The 18,681-nt window shown below is 41.9% G+C and overlaps 2 protein-coding genes across 6 annotated transcripts; one reads left to right on the forward strand and one right to left on the reverse strand.

Moving 5' to 3' along the window:
* On the reverse strand, positions 1–13,505 carry CUNH9orf43 (chromosome unknown C9orf43 homolog). 3 transcript variants are annotated; one of them, XM_039866863.1, is made up of 14 exons: positions 13,397–13,417; positions 12,442–12,641; positions 12,188–12,338; positions 9,795–9,873; positions 8,097–8,197; positions 6,407–6,470; positions 5,538–5,710; positions 4,736–4,886; positions 4,274–4,364; positions 3,927–4,009; positions 3,609–3,696; positions 1,437–1,516; positions 683–749; positions 1–472 (listed from the first exon to the last, which is right to left on the reverse strand). In XM_039866863.1, exons 2-14 carry the CDS (start codon positions 12,590–12,592, stop codon positions 249–251), a joined length of 1,503 nt encoding a protein of 500 aa, XP_039722797.1. In that variant the 5' UTR covers positions 12,593–12,641; positions 13,397–13,417; the 3' UTR covers positions 1–248. The 3 variants fall into 3 exon arrangements, with proteins under 3 accessions (XP_039722797.1, XP_039722795.1, XP_039722796.1); XM_039866861.1 differs by having other exon boundaries at positions 12,442–13,505; XM_039866862.1 differs by lacking the exon at positions 4,274–4,364 and having other exon boundaries at positions 4,663–4,886; positions 12,442–13,505.
* A 290-nt stretch (positions 13,506–13,795) lies between these two features.
* Positions 13,796–17,750, forward strand: POLE3 (DNA polymerase epsilon 3, accessory subunit). Of its 3 annotated transcripts, none has more exons than XM_039866873.1 (5): positions 13,796–14,012; positions 14,114–14,199; positions 14,556–14,674; positions 14,949–15,151; positions 17,409–17,750. In XM_039866873.1, the coding sequence occupies exons 1-4, from the start codon at positions 13,947–13,949 to the stop codon at positions 15,119–15,121; spliced, it is 444 nt and encodes a 147-aa protein (XP_039722807.1). In that variant the 5' UTR covers positions 13,796–13,946; the 3' UTR covers positions 15,122–15,151; positions 17,409–17,750. The 3 variants fall into 3 exon arrangements, with proteins under 3 accessions (XP_039722807.1, XP_039722808.1, XP_039722806.1); XM_039866874.1 differs by lacking the exon at positions 17,409–17,750 and adding an exon at positions 16,459–17,402; XM_039866872.1 differs by lacking the exon at positions 17,409–17,750 and having other exon boundaries at positions 14,949–16,431.
* The last annotated feature ends 931 nt before the right edge of the window (positions 17,751–18,681 follow it).

The raw sequence follows: 18,681 nt of genomic DNA on the forward strand, positions 1-18,681 counted from the left end.
CAGCTGTGTTTAATCCCCAAAGTTATTTTGGCCCTAATGGAAGAGAAAAAAAATCTAAGTTTCTCCCTTACTTATTTTAGAAGCAAATAGAAGTGAGTGAAGCAAACAGAATCCCTAAGCTCAGGCCCTGGTAAAGGTTCCAGGGAGCAGAAGTCCCCTCTCCTTTCAGTCCTTGTGTCCAAGGTCACTGTCCTCAGCATTCTAAGCATCCTGCTGTGAAATAAGGCCACCCCATTGATGTCTTCTGCCTATGCCTCCATAGACCCTTCACTCTGTATCCCAGAGGCCTGGTTCTCTTCGTCTTCATAATCAGTGCCCTGAAGAATCTTCAGTAGTTTGAGCTCAGGGTTCCAACTTGTTCTAGACATACTGGCTGAAAGGTCCTTTGGGGTATTCTCTTGGGCTTCCTGCATAACCTCCATCTGAGTACCGATGTCCTCGTTAGTGGGTTCTTCCTTGGAAAGTTCAGGATCTAAAAGAAGATCCAGCCGTTAATTGTATCTGTAGCCTTCTCCCAACTATGACAAATGGAGGACAGAAAAGGAAGGGCTGGAGTGTCTTTAAGACCCTTCTCAGGGATGAGGACTGTGTCATCCAGGGAGGTGAACCATCCTGGTCCACACAGGTTCAGCTCTCCCTGTCCTCAGGTATTTCCTAAGGCTCATCTACCCTAGCAACTTACTCTGTTCACTGGGGAAGGAATCCAGGTAGTTCTCAGCATAGTCCACCTGTGGTCTCTCTGTGGAATCCTGGAATTCATTAGAGTAAGTGTAAGGAAACTTGAAACTTTAGAAAACAAAAGATTTTTCTAAATGATGCTTTTCTTGGAGAAATTAACATCTAATGACAGGAGAAAAATCCCACCTACTGAGACTGAAGAGAAGTTTGTACCACATCCTTTGCCCTCCAGGCTGACCAGATGAAGCTAGAATCCACTTTTCCCCATTCCCAGCTCTCAGCTAAGGGTAGATTGCCTCCAAAGGTGGTTGCCAACAATCCCTCCCATTCCTGTATGCACATACTATTCCTCTCATCTAGAGATGGAGTCAATTTCCTCTCCTCTTGAATCTGGGCTAGACTTGTGATTTTTGACCAAAAAAAAAAAAAATGTGACAGAAGTGACACAGTTACGGTTCCAGGCCTATCCCTTAAGAAAGTGCTTGCATGAGATTACCGTGCTGTCAAGAAGCCCAAACTAGCCACATGGAGAGGCCTCATAGAAGAAATAACTAACGTAATTCGACCAACAGCCCCAGGGCAGCCTCCAGATGAATGTGGCTACATGAGTGACATCAGGCAAGATTAGACAAACTGTCTAGTCAACCTATAGAATGATGAGAAATAACAAACCGCTATGACTTCAGCTTTGGGGTAGTTTGTTCTGCAGTAATGGATAACAACGGGGTCCTAGCAGAATGTCCCTCATATACTCTCACCTGTTTCAAAGTGGGGCCATTTATCTTCATCGGCTGCTGCTGCTTTTCGTCACTCTCACAACCTGGTAGAGTTCTGTGACCTAGTGACCACAAAGTCAACTCAATTCGCTTCTTATTGGTTTATCACATCCCATTGTTGGGCTTCTTGTTGACCCCTAGTCTACAAGTGACTCCCTATCCAGGACAAGACAGGACCTCAGAGGCATGTAAAGGGGAGATAGGCCTTCTGAGTTCTATTTGTGATTCTGTTCACCTAGGACTGTACCCACGTCTATTACAGATTTAGAGGTTAAGGTAAAGTGTATGTTAAAAGATCCAGGATTCCTCCAAGAAAACGAAGGGGTGGGAACCTGAACAGCATAGCAGCAAAAGAAGCCCTAACTCTACCTTTTCTGTCTTTGAATACTCCTCTGACCTTCTTGCTCCATCTCTAATGTACCCAATATTGGCTTCTGAAAATAAAGCTCCTCCCCTCCAAAAAGCTCTAGTTCTAGGGTTCTTTTGCATCAGCTGTATGGCCAGTTAGTCCCGAAATGCATTCATTCTTTCCACTCTTATTTTTCTAAATGAACATCTTCCAAGCAGCCACCAGAGGTATTATGCTAAAAGGCAAAGCAAGTTAAGGAACTCCCTTGCTCAACACTTGGGCTGACTCCCTACCAACACTGGTTCCCACCTTAGCTGTACATTGGAAGCAATGGGAAGTTTTAAAAAACACTGAGGCCTGGGTCCCAACACCGGAAATTCTGATTTAATAGGTCTGGGGTGCAGCCTAGGAATTAGGGTTGTCAAAGCTCCTCAGTTGACTTCAATGTGCAATCAAGGTGGAACACCACTGACATGGAGAATAAAGGTCAAAAACCTTAGCCTGTACAAGCCCCTACCTACCTCTCTCCCTTAAATACCCAACCCCACAGCCATAATGGACAACTCAGTGTTCCCTGAGCAGCTATGCTGCTCCAAGATGCCTTTGTACGAGTTATTTCCACTTTCAGGAATTCTCTTCCCTATCAGGAAAATTCTTACGCATGTTCAAGATACAATGCAAAAATCACCTCTTCCATAAGGCCTGTCTCAACTCAGTGAGGACAGGCCACTGCTCTAAGAACATGATTCAAAGGGGCACCCCAATCACGCAAGCAAAACTGCTCCTATTGGAGGCGTCAGGAAGAGAAACTAAATGCACCAAAGTAGAATTTGGGGGAGTTTTGATCACCTGGCTGAGGTAATAACCTTGGACAAGTCACCTCTCACCTTGGACCCAGCCCTGGTTCCATCTACCTCCCATGAAAAGGTCGGAAGTCTTCTTAGATCTTTGAGTTAGAGGACACCACTGCTATCAGAGAGCTCAGTGGGATAGGAAATACACCAAGAGAGTAGCATCCTTCCCAGGCAACACCTCACCTGAACTCTCCCAGTGCCCAGGATTACAGACTAAATTCTGATGATTAAACAGTTATTTTCACATTACAGTCAGCAGTGTCCAGTCTGAGTAGGGCAGAAGAATCTTCTAAAGTTTAGGAGGATTCCTTCTCCCACTTTCCTTCCCATTCTGCACACAAGCTGAGAAATATCAGAAGGACTGGGGTAAATATATCCTTCAGCTCAGACATGATAAGGACTCCAAAAAGGCGAGACACCCATTCTTGTCTCCAGCATGAACACTAGAGGAAAAGGACCACCTATCAAGAAATGGCTACCTGTCTCCTACATGGGGCTGGATAATATGCTGATTTCAGCCTGAGGCTGCAGAGATTAACTTGTGTCAGAAGTGGAGAGCCCTGGACTCTGCTTCCTTAGAACTCTCTTGGGGCTCTAGCGAAGGGCCCCAGCTCCCCACTGCATCACTGGCCAACAGGCCTTTGGGGGTCTTCGCTTCAGTAACCTGGGCTTGCTCATCTTCCTCAAACCACTCTGTCTTTTCTACAGTAGGAACTGAGGGAAAATGGCTCTGACTCGTGCTCGTGGTCCTCTCTCAAATCTGGTCCAGCTTGCCTGCTTAATAAATATTTGATGGAAGAATGATGCATGGAAGACTAGCCAAAACAAAGCACTCCAAGGAGAATTCTAAGTGCCTGACAAGGCAGGTCCTCAAATGACAAACATATTCAGCTTTTCCTGCCCTCAGATACATCCTGGGATTCTGTCACTCCCAACCCATATTCTCCTTACAATAGCACGGGTCATAAGCCATGGCACCAACATGTTTATACAAAGTGCTTTCGGTCCCTGGATCACTCTCGGGTTTCTTTTTAGCCTCCTGAAACACACATGAGGAGGAATTAAATTAGGACTTTTGGAAATTAAGGAAACTTTTTTTAAAAAGTCTTTAAAAGGACGTTAACATCTACAACCAGACAGGAACTTTGTATCTATAACCAGACAGAGAACAGAGAGAATCCCACCTCTCATACATCCCTTCCCGTTCCAGGCTGCACCCAGTTGTCCCAGTCCCAGCAAGTCCTAAGGGTCCTCTCACTGCCGCTCTACCTGTTTCTTAGTAGGTGTCTTCACCTTCCTCTGTTGCTGCTTCTGCTGCCGCTGCTCCTGCTGCTGCGGTGGCTTCTTATGACCTGGTGACCAGACGGCCAGCTCAATCCTCTTCTCCCTGACAGCTCCCACCCTCTCCTGGGCTACTTGCTGTGCCCTGCGCCACCATGGTGAAACTCTCTCCCCTGGTCAGGACCAAGCCAGGCAGCTAGAGGGTACAGGGCAGGTGTTTCTTAAAACTGCAGTTTCTTGAGTTCTACATGTGACCCTGTATGACTGTGGCCACAAGTTTAACCGAACTGGCACCAAAATCAAGTATGAGAAATGTAGCTGATGGGGAATGGTACCTGGAGACCTGGCAGCAGCAGAAAACCTGCCTTCTGTCTTCAGGTTATAATGTAGTTTCCTAAAATGTTCAGGATATCTCAACGCTGGTCTCTGGAGAAAAAGAAGAAAAGCTCTACTATAGGTCTTTTCCTTTCCCAAAATGTATACCCCAATGCATTTATCCATCTAATCAACAAGTACTTTTTGAGAACTCAGTGTGCGTGTTACTGTACCAGGGGCTCTGGAGAGGGAAAAGTTGTGGGGAACAAAATGCAGAAGAAATAGAGAATGTTGTTCTCCTCAAACCCCTCCCCATATATTTGCTTTCACCTGCATATAGCCCAGCCCTTCTGTGGGGCTTGGGTCCAGAGTGGAAAGATAGCAGAGAAAGAAGAATTAAAAAGTCAACCATTATAGCCTGGAAGAGAGATGAGTTTGGACTTGCACGTAGACATCTTGCTCTGAGGCTCCCCAGCTCTTACTTGCAGGGTGAGGCGGTGTACAGATAAAAACATCTTAGCAGAAATGGCACTGTCAGGTCGGCTCTTTTCCAATGGAGGTTTCTTTTTCATCATGGCCAATTGTGTCTTCATCTCAGGACTAAGGTTGGTTTTACCTTCATGTGACAAAAGACTGAAGGGAACGAAAACAGTCAGACAGTCAGCAACAGTTCTTTTTAGAGAGCGTATCTAAGGAGAGGAAGATGAGAAAGGCTCCAAATTTGAAGAAATGTCCATTTTGGGCCTAAAAGGCCTGTACCAACAAGTACTCATTCACTAAGAGCTTTCGAATGCAACTACAATCATTACAGCTATATAGATTAAGTATTTACTGTATGTCAGGCTCATGTGCTCTATACCACTGAATCCTTACAACACTCTGCAAATGAGGAAAATGAAGCCTGAAGAGGCTATATAAATCACCAAAATTCATAAAGCCAGTATACGTTTCAATATAAAATGCAAAGTTTGTCTCACACCAAATCATATATCCATTCTGCCTCCCACTTACAAAACTCAGCTATAGAAAGAAGAGTGTAATTGGAGCTACCTCCTAGTGGAGGTTTAAATGAGAGAATATGTGCAATGTGCTTACTTAGCATTGGGACTGGCAGATGGTAGGTACTTGATAAATGGTGGTAATTACTGTCACCACTGTGTATTGGAAAGTCAAAGAACTCAGTGAACAAGCAGTGTGACGGTTTTCTCCCCTCCCTACTCAGAAAGAGCACACTGCCTAGACCCTCCTCAGCTTCAGCGAAAAGCAGGATTACATAATACTTACTACTTCAGTAGTTCCTGAGGTAACATGTCAAATTGGTTCCAAAAAGGAAGGAATTCTGAACTTAGTTGCTCAAACGTGTGTGCTGGGGAGGAGGGAGGCACAATTACCCCTGGAGGTCTCAACTGTGTTTCTGTGTTCTGCTTTCTAGAGAGAACCCAAGGTGGCTTGTCTTTCTGGAAGAGAAACCATGAGAACTACCTGAAGCACGCCTACCCCAGCAGCAGCGCCCTCCTTAGACTGCACAATGAGGGCCATCACATTCTCCCCTCTTTTGCTCCCCAATCCTCTTGCTGAATTCAGACCACATGGAGATTAGCTGTTTTGTTAGGGTTTTTTCCCCAAAAGGTTATTAATTTATTCACCGAACAAACTGAACAAATATTTATTGGCTAATAATGTGTCAGGCACAGGGCTATGGCTGGGATTCAGCAATGGACAAAATGGACCAAGACACCATTCTCAAGGACGTAGCAACTTACCAGTACGGTAACTCATCCAAGGCTATCTTCACCCAATGAATGCTAGAATTCAAATTACAAGCCCAGGTATTCTGACTCCTAGTCCACTGAAGCTCTATTTCAGTAATACTGGGAATTAGTTTTTAATTGACTAAAAATTCCCCCTGAATACCCAGCAGTTCCTCCTAACATCTCAAGGTGCTCTTTACTTTCCTACAGGGAGGAAATAGGGAAAGAGTCTCAGAATAGAAAATGACTTGGGAATTATTTCTTAATAGGGGTTTCCTTTTGCAGATTTTGTTCATTTAAAGAGAGAACGTTGGGGGGAAGGGGGTAAGATATCTAAAAGGAAAACAAGAGTAAATTCTGCGGAGTAATATCATAAAGCTTTGGCCACAACATCAAACTTACCTCTGTAGATGTCTTTCTTTTCTTCTTCCTATCCTGGCTGGGAACCATACACTTCTCAGCTGGACTTGAAATAAGAATAACCACAACTTATTCCCAGACATCTTAAACAAAAGCATCAAGGATATTTGTGAGTGATGACCATAAAGATTTCTATCCTCTATTCAGTACTCAAAGATGGAAGGTTGGGAGCCCAGCGGTACCTGTTGCTCAGAGGCTGCTAAAAACAAGACCCCCACCCTCACTTCTAAATTAGGTTTCCCACCATTCTCTCATACAATCTACTTATTTACTTTCTCTTTAGCCACCTCACTGTAAGTAGCAGGAGGCCAAGCAGAGAAAGTCATAGTCTCTTGCATCTGCCTCTTGCTACACTGGAATTCTATTTTAATACACTTTGAGATTCATGCCCGGACACTTCTCTACAACAAATTTTATGTAGCAGTAATATATATACACATATATATGATGCCTCCCTGTGACATTAGGGTGGAATTTAGCAACTCTCAACCCCATCCCATATGAGGGTACACTGGGACTTACCTAAGGGAACACTACTTATTGGTATTAATCCAAATTAGTAATTATATACTTAGGTGTGGTGATGTTTGTAATGTCTGAATTCTCCCCACCACCACCACCATAAGACTCCAGGAGGACAGGGACCAAGTCTATTTGGTTCTCTGCTGAATTCTCACTGCCTAGCATGAGAAGATGCTCAACTATTTTTGCTCTATCATCTTCTTCCCCCTCTTTGCCTGGAACATGGATATGCTGGTTGGAGCCCTAGCAGTCTCTGAGACCTTAAAAGCCCCCATGAAGCACCTTAGAAGATGGAAGCCATGGCTAGGGATAATGACCCAGAAAGCTAGAAGGAATTCTGGTTCTGATTACCTCATGGATCTGACATACTAGCCTTGGCCTACCTACGTCTGGGTGTTTTGAATGAAAGGAAATGAACCCTGATGTTTTTGTTTTTTACACTGTATATTTATATATGATACGTACACACACACACACATATATATACACACATATATATGTACATATATACATATATATATACTATACATACAAAAATGCATATATAAAGAAGTATTCACAGGATCATTAAAAAAAGAAAAATAAATAAAATTCTTAAATCTCATCATCTCTAAACAGTCACTTAACAGAATCTGAAAGCCTCAGCAGTCACATAAAAAAACACCTTCTTTTAAAGGCTGTCAATATTAGCAAGTCTTCAGGCCTTTGCTTTTGTCATACTTTGTTTTTTACACAAATTCCATATGCTATTCATTTTGTCACTGTACTAGGCCTTGGGATTGAAACCAAAGAGTCATGTACTTCACTGAAAACTGTTTTACTAGTTGCTGATGGATAATAAGAAAAACTAATAGTCAGCGTTTGTTTCTTAATCAAACTTCACAAATACATTGGCCCTATCTTGTATGCTATTTACTGCTACATAAAACTTGATGTAGAGAAGTGTCCGGGCATGAATCTCAAAGTGTATTAAAATAGAATTCCAGTGTAGCAAGAGGCAGATGCAAGAGACTATGACTTTCTCTGCTTGGCCTCCGGCTACTTACAGTGAGGTGGCTAAAAACATCACAAAAAAGAGGCCTACAGAGGACAGTAGGGATTTGTAGAACATAAAAGTTGAAGGCCTCTAAGTTCTAGACATGATACTCACCTCACATGCTTCTCTGGTTCTTCAGGGATCCAGATTACAATCATATTTCCAACACCTTGAGGGCAGGGAAGTTGTGTTTCATTCAAATTCAGCACTGGAAGCTAAGAGGACGATAAAATGCCTATGTATGGCTTAAAGGTACCAGCTCCTGATGGTATTCAGTACCAGACTAAGGACTGAATTATCAAAAAGTTATGGTGGTTCACAAGATGATGAAAAGACATTTCCCATCCCAAGAAAACAGATATTAGTACAGGTACTGTAAGAGTGAGCATTTTTAAGTGCATAGTTTCCCTGCCTCCCTGTGACATTAGGGTGGAATTTAGCAACTCTCAACCCCATCCCATATGAGGGTACACTGGGACTTACCTAAGGGAACACTACTCATTCTGCTCACTCCACTCCAAAGACTTAGATCCTCTGGAGATAATATAATACAATTTGGGAGCAGGGAAGGGAAGTAATGGAGATGAAAGCAAGTTTTCTACTTTTAGAGGCTGTCTACAATTATAGGTGTCTACATAAAAGTTAAAGTCTTAACTCTTTTCACACTTAAGATACTAAAACACTGATGCTCAAAGACACCTTACAAATCATCTAGTCCATAACCCTAGTAGGAAAAGGAGGGTGGTTAAAAATAAGGTTGTCCCCAAGAAAAGGAACTGATTGGCTTGGGGGAACAGGGTATATTTCTTTGCACTGTAAATCTTTTTATGCCTTTTGAATTTAGAACCATGTGTATGTATTATCTATTCAAATAATTAATTTAAAAGTAATTTAATCTAACCTTCTTGTTCTGAAGTGGTCAAAGAGAAAAGTGCTTTGTTCATTCAACCATTCAAACCCATATACCCTCTCTTAGTCCTTGACATTCTTCACCATAACATTGAAAAGTGAAGTTTCTCATGAAAAAAATAAAAGGCATCGATAATAGGACTGCGAAGAATAGCAAATCTCTCTTACTGTGGATTAGTAGAAGGGTTTTTCTTCCTAAACTCTAATTTAGCTCTGCCCATAACTAGGTAACTGCTTTAGCAAATCAATTCCTATCTGGGCCTCAGTGTCCTCAACTGTAAAATATATGAGATAAACCATAGTAATGTTATTCGAACTATAATTGCAACGTACTCATAGGTCATAAAATCGAATTGTGTGAACTATAGCCTACATTGTTTAAAAATGAAATAGAATAAAATAGAACACGACAGAAAATATCAGAATACATCACCCACAGTTAAGGTAAGGATTGTTTCATGATACTTTTGTTGTAAAATGTATTTCTTACTGTAGGTAATAGCTAAAAACATTTGAAAGACATCGGAGTAGATGACTTCAAGGCCCAATTTAGGTCCGACATTCCAGTATTCTAATTTCCCTGTATTATTAGATGACAATGTGTACTTAGTAGCTGAACACGTTCTACGTAGGATAGGAACAGAAAATTCCTGCCTATGCCAAATGTCAGAAATCAAAACCACTGTTGTCTGTGATTTCTGGAAACAGTATAGCATGTAAAGCCATTAGCACTGAGCCTAGCATATAGTTAGGGCCCAATGTTAGATAATTATCATTATCATCATCATTATCACCACCAGCATCATCATCATCATCATTCAGATTACAGTCATCCAAGGAAGAATGCTAAATAAAGGCAAATATTTTATTCCCACTAGTAAAGAGAAAATGCTGAGGAAGTACCTTTCTCAATCTGTGACCTATTTTTGGAGGTCTATTAGTACAGCTGATCAAATCTTTGTCAGGTAAATCCTTCTGAGGCCTAAAAAAATGAGTTTCCAAACATGAAACAGAGACACAAAGGACTTCTTGGGATGACAAAGTCAGTGCCATAAAGAAAAGCCTTCTACTTATCTACAGAAAACCTTGGGCTTAATACTTACCAAATGAATGTAGGGGCTCACCACCTCCTTAAATTTTGTTTGTTTTTCCTGGAACAGCTCCCAAACAGACATTGCACATTGCAAACATTTTACAACTATTTGTTGCATCAAACTGAATTCACGGCCTATGTTCCTCTCTCTCCAGCTATAGTTACATCCAAAGTTTAAGTACCTTTGATGCAGATGTTCAAAAACATGTTAAATAAACAAAATGCAGTATATACACAGAAAGGACTATTTCTCAGCCTTAAAAAGGAGTGAAGTTCTGGTACATGCTACAATGCAAATGAACCTTGAAGACATTATGCTAGGTGAAATAAACCAGACACAAAAGGACAAATATTGTATGATTCCACTTATATGAGGTACCTAGAGTAGGCAAATTCATAGACAGAAAATATAATAGAGATTATCAGAAACTGGAAGGAGAAGGGAATGAGGAGTTATTGTCTAATAGGTATAGAGTTCCTGTTTGAGATGATGAATAAGTTCTAGAAATGGTTAATGGTGATGGGTGCACAACGCTGTAAATGTACTTAATGCCACGAAATTGTACAATTAAAAATGGTTAAAATGGTAAATTTATGTTATATATAGTTACCATAATAAAAAAAAGAATGTCGTCCTCTTACATTTTCATATTGCTTGCTATTTATCTTTTTAAAAAACAAGTTAAATGTATAAATGAATGAATATTGCAAAGAAGTGTAAGCTAAAGACTCAACTCCTACATGATGTAAGCCTCTGCTTTTACTCCAGCTCCCCAGCCTCATCTCTGGCCATTCTCCCATCCCTGGTCTACGTTCCAAACACACTGAACTATTTTCCTGATACCTAAAGAATTTCCTCTTGCTTCCCAGATTTACATGTGTTATTTCTGTAGTCTAGAACTTTTCTTGTCCACGTCCCACCTACAACCCCTACTTCACTAAACTGCTCTAATTTCAGGTCTAGGCACAAATGCCACCTATATAGAAGACAGTGCCCTCCCTGGGTTAGGAATCCTTCCTGTGTGCCTCCATACACCTTGGTGGCACTCCTCTCATCACACTCATCACAATGAATGGTTCTTTGCTAAAAGTCCCCTGAAGGTAAAGACCGTATCTTGTTTACCATTGCATTGTATCCTCAGTGTCCAGCAAAGTGGCCCCCACTACGATATGCCTGTGAATTCAATGAGTGACTAAACAAATGATATCATGGTCTTTACCTTCATAGGCCCTAATAGGGAGAAGTCGCTGTTCTCCCAGGGCTCAAGTCCTAGACAACCTGAAAGTAGTCCTACCCTTTCATATACTATCTTTAGCCTAAGAGAGATCATCAGAGGCTCCTCAAATAGAACAGGAGACAAGAAACCCTACAAGAGCCACTACTAGTGCTTTGATGCCAGATAACAGGGTCTTTGAATTTTAAAAGTCTGAATTTTCTACAGATACCTTTCCCTTAGCTTCACGTATCAGCAAGCACTAACTGGGAGCCTAAATTTTGTAGGAGATTGAAAAGAAAAAGCCATTGCTTCTGCCCGCAGGAGCTTACAAATCGTTTCATACCTAAAAATAAAAGATAAGAAGGACAATATGTGCAGAGTTTTCTGATGACCTATAGAAGTTGATAAGATATTCCCTGATATGGGCTGAACTGTGTCCACCAAAATTCACTTGATGTCCTAAACCTAGTACCTTAGATTCTGACTGTATTTGAACATAGGTTCTTTAAAAAGGTAACTAAGGTAAAATGAGGTCATATAGATGGGCCCTCATCCAACATGGTTGATGTGCTTATAAGAGATTAGGACATAGACACACACAGAGGGAAGATGATGTTAAGACTTCAGGAGAAGATAACACCTACAAGCCAAGGAGAGAGGGCTCGGAAGAAAACAAGTCTGCCAACACTTTAATCTTGGACTTCTAACTGCCAGAATTTTGAGAAAAATTTCTGCTGTTTAAGCTACCAAGTCTGTGTACTTTGTTATGGTAACCCTAGCAAACTAATACACCCCCCATTTTAACCAACTCCTAGAACACAATAAAAATGTTTTCTTTTAGTTTCCCACTGTGTATTCACCACTTTTAACTGAACTGGTGTTTTATTTTCAATCTAGCTTTCCCAAAGTCTACTACATACGTAAAGGAAGTCAACCCAGAATTTTGAGATAGTAGGCTCTTAAAAGAAGATTCCATGATAATTTACCTGCCTTGAAATTTGGAGTCAAACTTTGAACCCTGATACAATAAAGAGCGAGGCTTAGTGAAGGTAAATCCTGATAAATGACGATGAGCACGTCTCTTGGCCCGGAAGTAGGAATCTGAGATGTTTACAGTGGTGAGCACTGGGAGTTTCTCTGAGAAAGCAGACCAAAGAAAACATGTAACATGTCAAAAGGGAGCCAAACAGAAACAGTTCAAAGATCTTATAAGGAAGGAGACAGGGGCTGGCTAATTCACCGTTAGCATCCAGAGAAGTTTTGCAAGGTGAGCCCAGGATTCGAGGGTGGCCCCTCTCTATGCGGCGGATAGTTGCCCAACACTGTGGATGCTGACAAACAGCTAAGTCACAGGTGGTTTCATCCCACTGGCTGTCATCTGGCAAGTCCATGGTTACAAATGGTTTAGGACAAAAGCAAACCTTGCAGCTTTCTAGCCCTCTGCAGAACAATAACCACATAAGTAGGAAGTATTACACACTAGCCATACAATCTAGATCTTAATTTGGACTCAAAGCATAAAACCAGGTCTGTTCTATTCAAGTGAAGTTTTCCCACCAGACCCTACAGTTTCTAACTGAAGCAGTTTCGGTTGCCATTTATCCTTAAATTGCTGTTGCTTTTCTCATAATAGGGAACTATTTCTCTATACTCATTATCAAAAGCAGGAAAACAAAAGGGTGACTTGAGACATGTTTCAAGGAAAAAAAGAATTAGCACTCAGTGGGAGTGAGGACAATTTGTATGTACATAATATGAAAATATACAACTTAAAAAGCCACTGTAAAGCTATGGCAATGTTTTTGACTGGTAAAGATCTTTAATGAACAATTTAATGAACTAAAAAAATATTTTAACAGGGTTTTTTTTTAACGCGAATGTGATATTGTATTATTCTTACAAACAGCTGCTTGGCGCCCTTCGTTAGCTAACCAGCCTCAACTGATCCCCGAGGTCTAGCCATGTTCATCTCTATGTTGCCAGTATTGACGTTGTTCTGGCAAGTTTTGCATTCAAAAATTCTACTAACCATTATCCTTAATACTATTATTACTAAGTTGGGAGGGGAATGATTAAGGATGGGACATCAGCTCCGGTAAGAGATGAAAGATTCTCCACTTCGTTCTGGAAAAGGGAAGTGGGAAAACCTGGCCTCGAAGGGCTACAGTTCTGTGAAATCAAATTAGGTGCCGCACCACTGGAGCCCGAAGCCCACTGGAAAACCTTGCTCCTCCTCCTGGGGCTGGGAGGGCTGTGGGTTCCTCCCCCCAGGCCCCGCCTCTCATCCAAAGGAGCCCCGCCCCACCAGCTCAGTCTTCGCCTCAGTCTCCCAAGCTAGCCGCCAGACTGCGCCGTCGCCAGGCAGCAGCGCATAGCACTATGGGAAAGGGACGGAAGCCCCAGTGAGCCCTACTTAATTTCGTGATAAAGTTCCAGACACGATGGTGGCTTGAAGCAGACAAAAGACTTGGGAAAGGACGCCGGATGTCAGTGGGGCCGGACAGAAGTCTCGGCGGCCCGAAACCACATCGGCATGGAACGTTCGGATGTACCGGCAACTTGAGGTGGAGGCGGAACTGGTGGAAGAGGGAGGGTGTAGCGCGCGGGGCAGTATGGGACACAATGTGGGCAACGTGGGGCGGGACGGAAGCCTCGTTGGGTCAGACCTTGGCGACGCGGGAAGTCCGGACGTGGTAGGTGCTTGAAGAAGAGGCCTGGGGTGGAGGGCCGGCCCCGGCGGCGACAATGGCGGAGAGGCCCGAGGACCTAAATCTACCCAATGCCGTCATCACAAGGATCATCAAGGAGGCGGTGAGCATCTGGACTGACAGATGAGCCAGGGACGGACGAACGGGTAGTGGAGGAAGCTGGCCCTGGGCCGGCAGCTTTTCTCACCCCCTCTCTTCTCACAGCTCCCAGACGGTGTTAACATCTCCAAGGAGGCCCGGAGCGCCATTTCCCGCGCCGCCAGCGTCTTCGTGCTGTACGCCACATCCTGGTGAGGCGGGCACAGCTACTTAGAGCTTAGCTGGGACTGTGGCATAAGGGAGATGCAGAGACACTCCCTGGGTCGGAGTTTGTGGCTTTTAGTCCACAACCACCGCCCCCGTAATGTTTCAGTGGCGGGAGGTTCACAGCTCTCATCTAGTTTTTGCAAGTTCTGTAACAAGTAAAACACCAGAATAACTTTGCTTTAATCCTTTTGTACAGGAAAGGAGAGAGTTACCATATCACATAAATCCATGCATCTAAGACATGGGCTTTCTCATTCCATCTCTGGGTCTCCTTTTTCCACGCATTCTATAGGCGGCAAGACAGGGTCTGATGGCCCTTAATATTTTTTTTTTGTTTCAGTGCCAACAACTTCGCAATGAAAGGGAAACGCAAGACACTGAATGCCAGTGATGTGCTCTCAGCCATGGAGGAGATGGAGTTCCAGCGGTTCATTACCCCGTTAAAAGAAGCTCTGGAAGGTAATGACCTTTTTATTTTCTCAGTCAGGTAGATGTTCATCCTGTGTTACCTGTTCACCTGGTCCTAAGTCTTTTCACCTTGTGTCCTTTTAAGTCCACTAAGCAAGTATTAGATGTGACTCAGAACCAATTCAGTTGGTACCGCCTTGGGTCTGTTTTATAATACTGGGCAGGTTATTTTTCCCTCTTTGCCTCAGCTTTTCCAGTTATTGAGTCGAATTAGTGGCGGCAGTCCATTTGGTTCAACCCTGCCTACCTCCTTCCTCCTTAACAGCATATAGGAGGGAACAGAAAGGCAAGAAGGAAGCCTCAGAGCAAAAGAAGAAGGACAAAGACAGAAAAACAGATTCAGAAGAGCAAGACAAGAGTAGGGACGAGGACAATGACGAAGATGAGGAAAGACTGGAAGAAGAAGAACAGAACGAAGAGGAGGAAGTAGACAACTGAATAGGGTGAGGAGACTGTGGCACCTCGAAGGTACTACTCTGAAATGTGGTATATGTTTATATGAAACTTTTTCCTACTGGACTGAGCAGCCTGAGGCTGAAGAGCCTGAGAAGATCAAAATGAAAACTGGCTATAATTATCAAAACCAGGGCTTCCCAGACTCAGAGCATCTAAGTAGCAGAATCCTGTTATGCTTAATCAGTCTAAAGGTGATGACTTTTTGGCAAGAGGGATTCTAAATGGATAATTTAATCAATTGGTTTGATCTCTTTTGTTTACTTATATATATGATTAAGCAGTTTTTGATTCCCAGTTCCCTCCCACTTGCTGTGTTCCAGATCACTGAGGCAGTCGGAAGCTCAGGAAAAATTGAGGTTTAGATCATGGTCAGCCTGTTTATACACTATTTGGCAATACTAGCTTATTACAAGTGGTCAGAATGGCTTAGCGTTAGGAAACTACTAAAAAGCTGTGGTCTTTTCACTTGACAATTGAATATTGGTTTTACAGACCCATGGGGCTTGGGGCCCTTCTATATTGCCTACAGGCATTTGACCTGTGGGGTGGCTGCACTCTGGGCATATATGCTTTTAAATTGGCAGTATAGAGTGGAATTAGTCAAGAAGTATGCCAGTGTCTTACTCTTAGAAGATGGTTTAGTCTTATATGCACTTCACTGTCTGCTACTGTTTAGTTTTAGGATTTATCGGCACCTGGAAGGTATAAAATTCCAGGCTTTGTCATCTTGTAGTCTATCTCCTAGGCTCGTGACTATGGCTTTTCATTCTTCCAATTCATAACAAGTTCCAAACTTTATTTTTTCTAGGCACAGCTTTCTCCTGTGCTTCTATTTTTGTTTCTCTTCTGCCTCTCTTCTCCCCATTCCCACTTTCTCCCTCCTTTTCTCACTTTTGCCAATCCAGAAACTTTGTTAACCTACTTAATATCCCAAAGTGCAGGTTCCTCTGATTTTTTAGTTCCAATTTTATGTCTTTTAAAAGTGATTTTGTAAACCTCACCAAACCTTAAGGGAAATCCAATGGCACTCAGGAATCTAATCCCCCCACACACACCAACAGTCTTTTTTAACTGCTTCTAAAGTATCTCTGTTGACCTTTCTTAGTTTTTTTCTTTCCATTTAGTGCTCCAAGCACATATTTGTCTCTAAGGCGGTTGACAGGTAGTGAAGTGTAGTTTGACACTGTTAATTTGTTTAATGAATACAGTGAAGATTGTTGAAATGAGTGAAGAATGTTGAGAAAATTATAGTGCTTTGTACAAATAAAGAGCATTCTTGTTCAAAGCAATGACTACTGTTTCATCCTGCTTGTTTGTAGTGTGCTTTTGGGAAAGACCCACTGACCATGTCCTTTACTACGTTTGTTTGGATTATGAACTGGGCCAGACCCTTGTAAATATGGGATCCTGCATCACCTTGGATGACCAGCAGATGCTGCTCTTTCACAGGCAAGGGCACTGCTCTTCTGTCACAGCAAGAGCTTTCCATGGCTCTGCCCAGCACCCTGTACATATAGATGCTCAGCAACTCCAGACATTTACTGAGATCCTCCTGTCTGCCTGGCACTCTTCCAAATGCTTTCAAGTATTAACTCGTAAACCCTATGAAGGCGTACTGCTCTTATCCCCATAATCTCAACTATAATGCTATATTACCTCTCTAATCTACATAGATTTCTCAAATCATGAATTTACAAATAACATTTCACAAAGATAGAACTCCAACCATCATTAGACCCAGTGGCTTTTTCTTTCTCCACAGCAGAAATATTGTTTATTTCCCATGAACACCACTCAGCTAAGTCCTCTAGTCCTATCTGGACTCCTGTGGCTTCCTTTGGGCTCAGTTTCCTGCTTCATCTCAGCTTCCCCTGTGTTCTGCTTGCCAAGTGGATCTTCCTGGAACATTGCTTTGTTACAGTCCCTTACTGTTTCCTAGTAAATCAAATCTATGCTTAAACCTATTCAAAGCCTGCTTAAAGAGGGCTCGCCTTGCCATCTATTCTAATCTGCTTCTACTCCAACATAAGGCTCCAATCAAAAATGAATCCCCCAAAAAAACTCCCACATGGCTTTAGTTCTTAACCAAACTTTGACTACCCAAGAAAAGTTATGTTTCCTAAGAGTGAAAAGTCAGAATTTAAAAACTGGAAAGAATTTTCGAGGTCATCCATCAGTTTTCTCACTTCTGTCATCCCTGTAGTGGTATCTGGATTTTGAAGATTCCTCAGTAGGCTAAGGTAATGTTTCTCATTGTTTTTAATCACAGCTCTTCATTCCTGGAGATTCTGACCTGGATTTGGAGGGAGAGAGGGTTACCATCCTTACTTGCAAAATTACTTGTGTATCCTAATCTATTCTTGCTGCAGAGAAGCAACTTGCTCGAGATCTTATCACTAATTTATGCAAGCTGGGATCCTATTACAGTGGCCAACAGCCTTCTTTTTCTTTTTTAATTTTTGTTTTGGAACAATTCTATATTTACAGAAAAGTTGCGTAGTGTACTGTTCCCATATAACCATCGCCCAACTTTTCTTCATGTTAACATCTTAACATAACCGTGGTACATTTCTCAAAACAGGAAAACTATCAATAAAATTGGCCAAACTATTGTATTTCACCAGTTTTTCTACTAACAATCTTCTTCTGTTCCAGGATCCACCCCAGAATACCATATGGCATTTGGTGAACCAATTTTCTTTTTTAATTGAGATCAATTTCACAGAACATAAAATTAACCATTTTAAAATGAGCAAGTCAGTAGCATTTAGCACATTCATAATGATGTACAACCACCACTTCTATCTAGTTCCAAAACGTTCATCATTCCAGAATTCCATACTCGTCAAAGCAGTTATTCCCCACATTTCTTCCCCAGTGTCTGGCAACTACTAATCTTTGTTTCTTTTTATGCTCTTCACAGCATTTAGCAAAATCCCATGTACATATGTGGGAGGCACAATAGTTTAATGGGTTTTTATGTTTTTTCGTTGTTTACTTTTTTTAAAATTACTAAAAAGTGCAGGTAAAGTGTAGAGCTTGATGAATTTTCACAAACTTAAGCACATTCATATAATTCACCCTCACATCAATAAATATGACCAGCACCCTAAGAAGCCCCTTTGGTCTCCTTTCTAGTCACTCTCCCCAGTGGTAATTGCTGTCCTGACTTCCAACAGCACAGATTAATTTTGCCTGTTTGTATTTCATGTAAACGAAATCATAAAGTGTGTACTCTTATGTCTGAATCCTTTTGCTCAACGTTGTTTCAAGACATTCATATTGTTGCATTCATACTCTTATGGATCAGAGTGAAAGATTAAGGTAAAATTAGTGGGCGTTGGGGGTAGGAACAGATCTTTCAATCAAGAATGAGAGGAAAAATAGATTACACCAAACAGCAACATTTAAAATTTTTTGACTCTGGGATCTTAGATAGTCCTAATTATTTTCAGTTATCAATAAACTCAGACATGGAACAGGTGTCATGAAAGAAATGTTGGGCAGGGGATCTAAATGGAGTGGGGGGATGAACAGTAATT

Source organism: Pteropus medius, unplaced genomic scaffold (genome assembly GCF_902729225.1).
Source record: "Pteropus medius unplaced genomic scaffold, Ma_sr-lr_union100, whole genome shotgun sequence".
NCBI lineage: Eukaryota > Metazoa > Chordata > Mammalia > Chiroptera > Pteropodidae > Pteropus > Pteropus medius.

What these genes read in the sequence shown, in the direction of transcription:
- CUNH9orf43 (XM_039866861.1), bottom strand. Translation starts at nt 12,661, where the DNA reads ATGTGGTTATTGTTCTGCAGAGGGCTAGAAAGCTGCAAGGTTTGCTTT. An exon ending in GACTCCAAATTTCAAGGCAG is followed by an intron (nt 9,874 to 12,187) that starts GTAAATTATCAT and finishes TCATTTTTTTAG; the next exon opens with GCCTCAGAAGGATTTACCTG. An exon ending in ATGGCCCCACTTTGAAACAG is followed by an intron (nt 750 to 1,436) that starts GTGAGAGTATAT and finishes AATGAATTCCAG; the next exon opens with GATTCCACAGAGAGACCACA.
- POLE3 (XM_039866873.1), top strand. Translation starts at nt 13,947, where the DNA reads ATGGCGGAGAGGCCCGAGGACCTAAATCTACCCAATGCCGTCATCACA. An exon ending in CAAGGATCATCAAGGAGGCG is followed by an intron (nt 14,013 to 14,113) that starts GTGAGCATCTGG and finishes CTCTTCTCACAG; the next exon opens with CTCCCAGACGGTGTTAACAT. An exon ending in GTGCTGTACGCCACATCCTG is followed by an intron (nt 14,200 to 14,555) that starts GTGAGGCGGGCA and finishes TTTTTGTTTCAG; the next exon opens with TGCCAACAACTTCGCAATGA.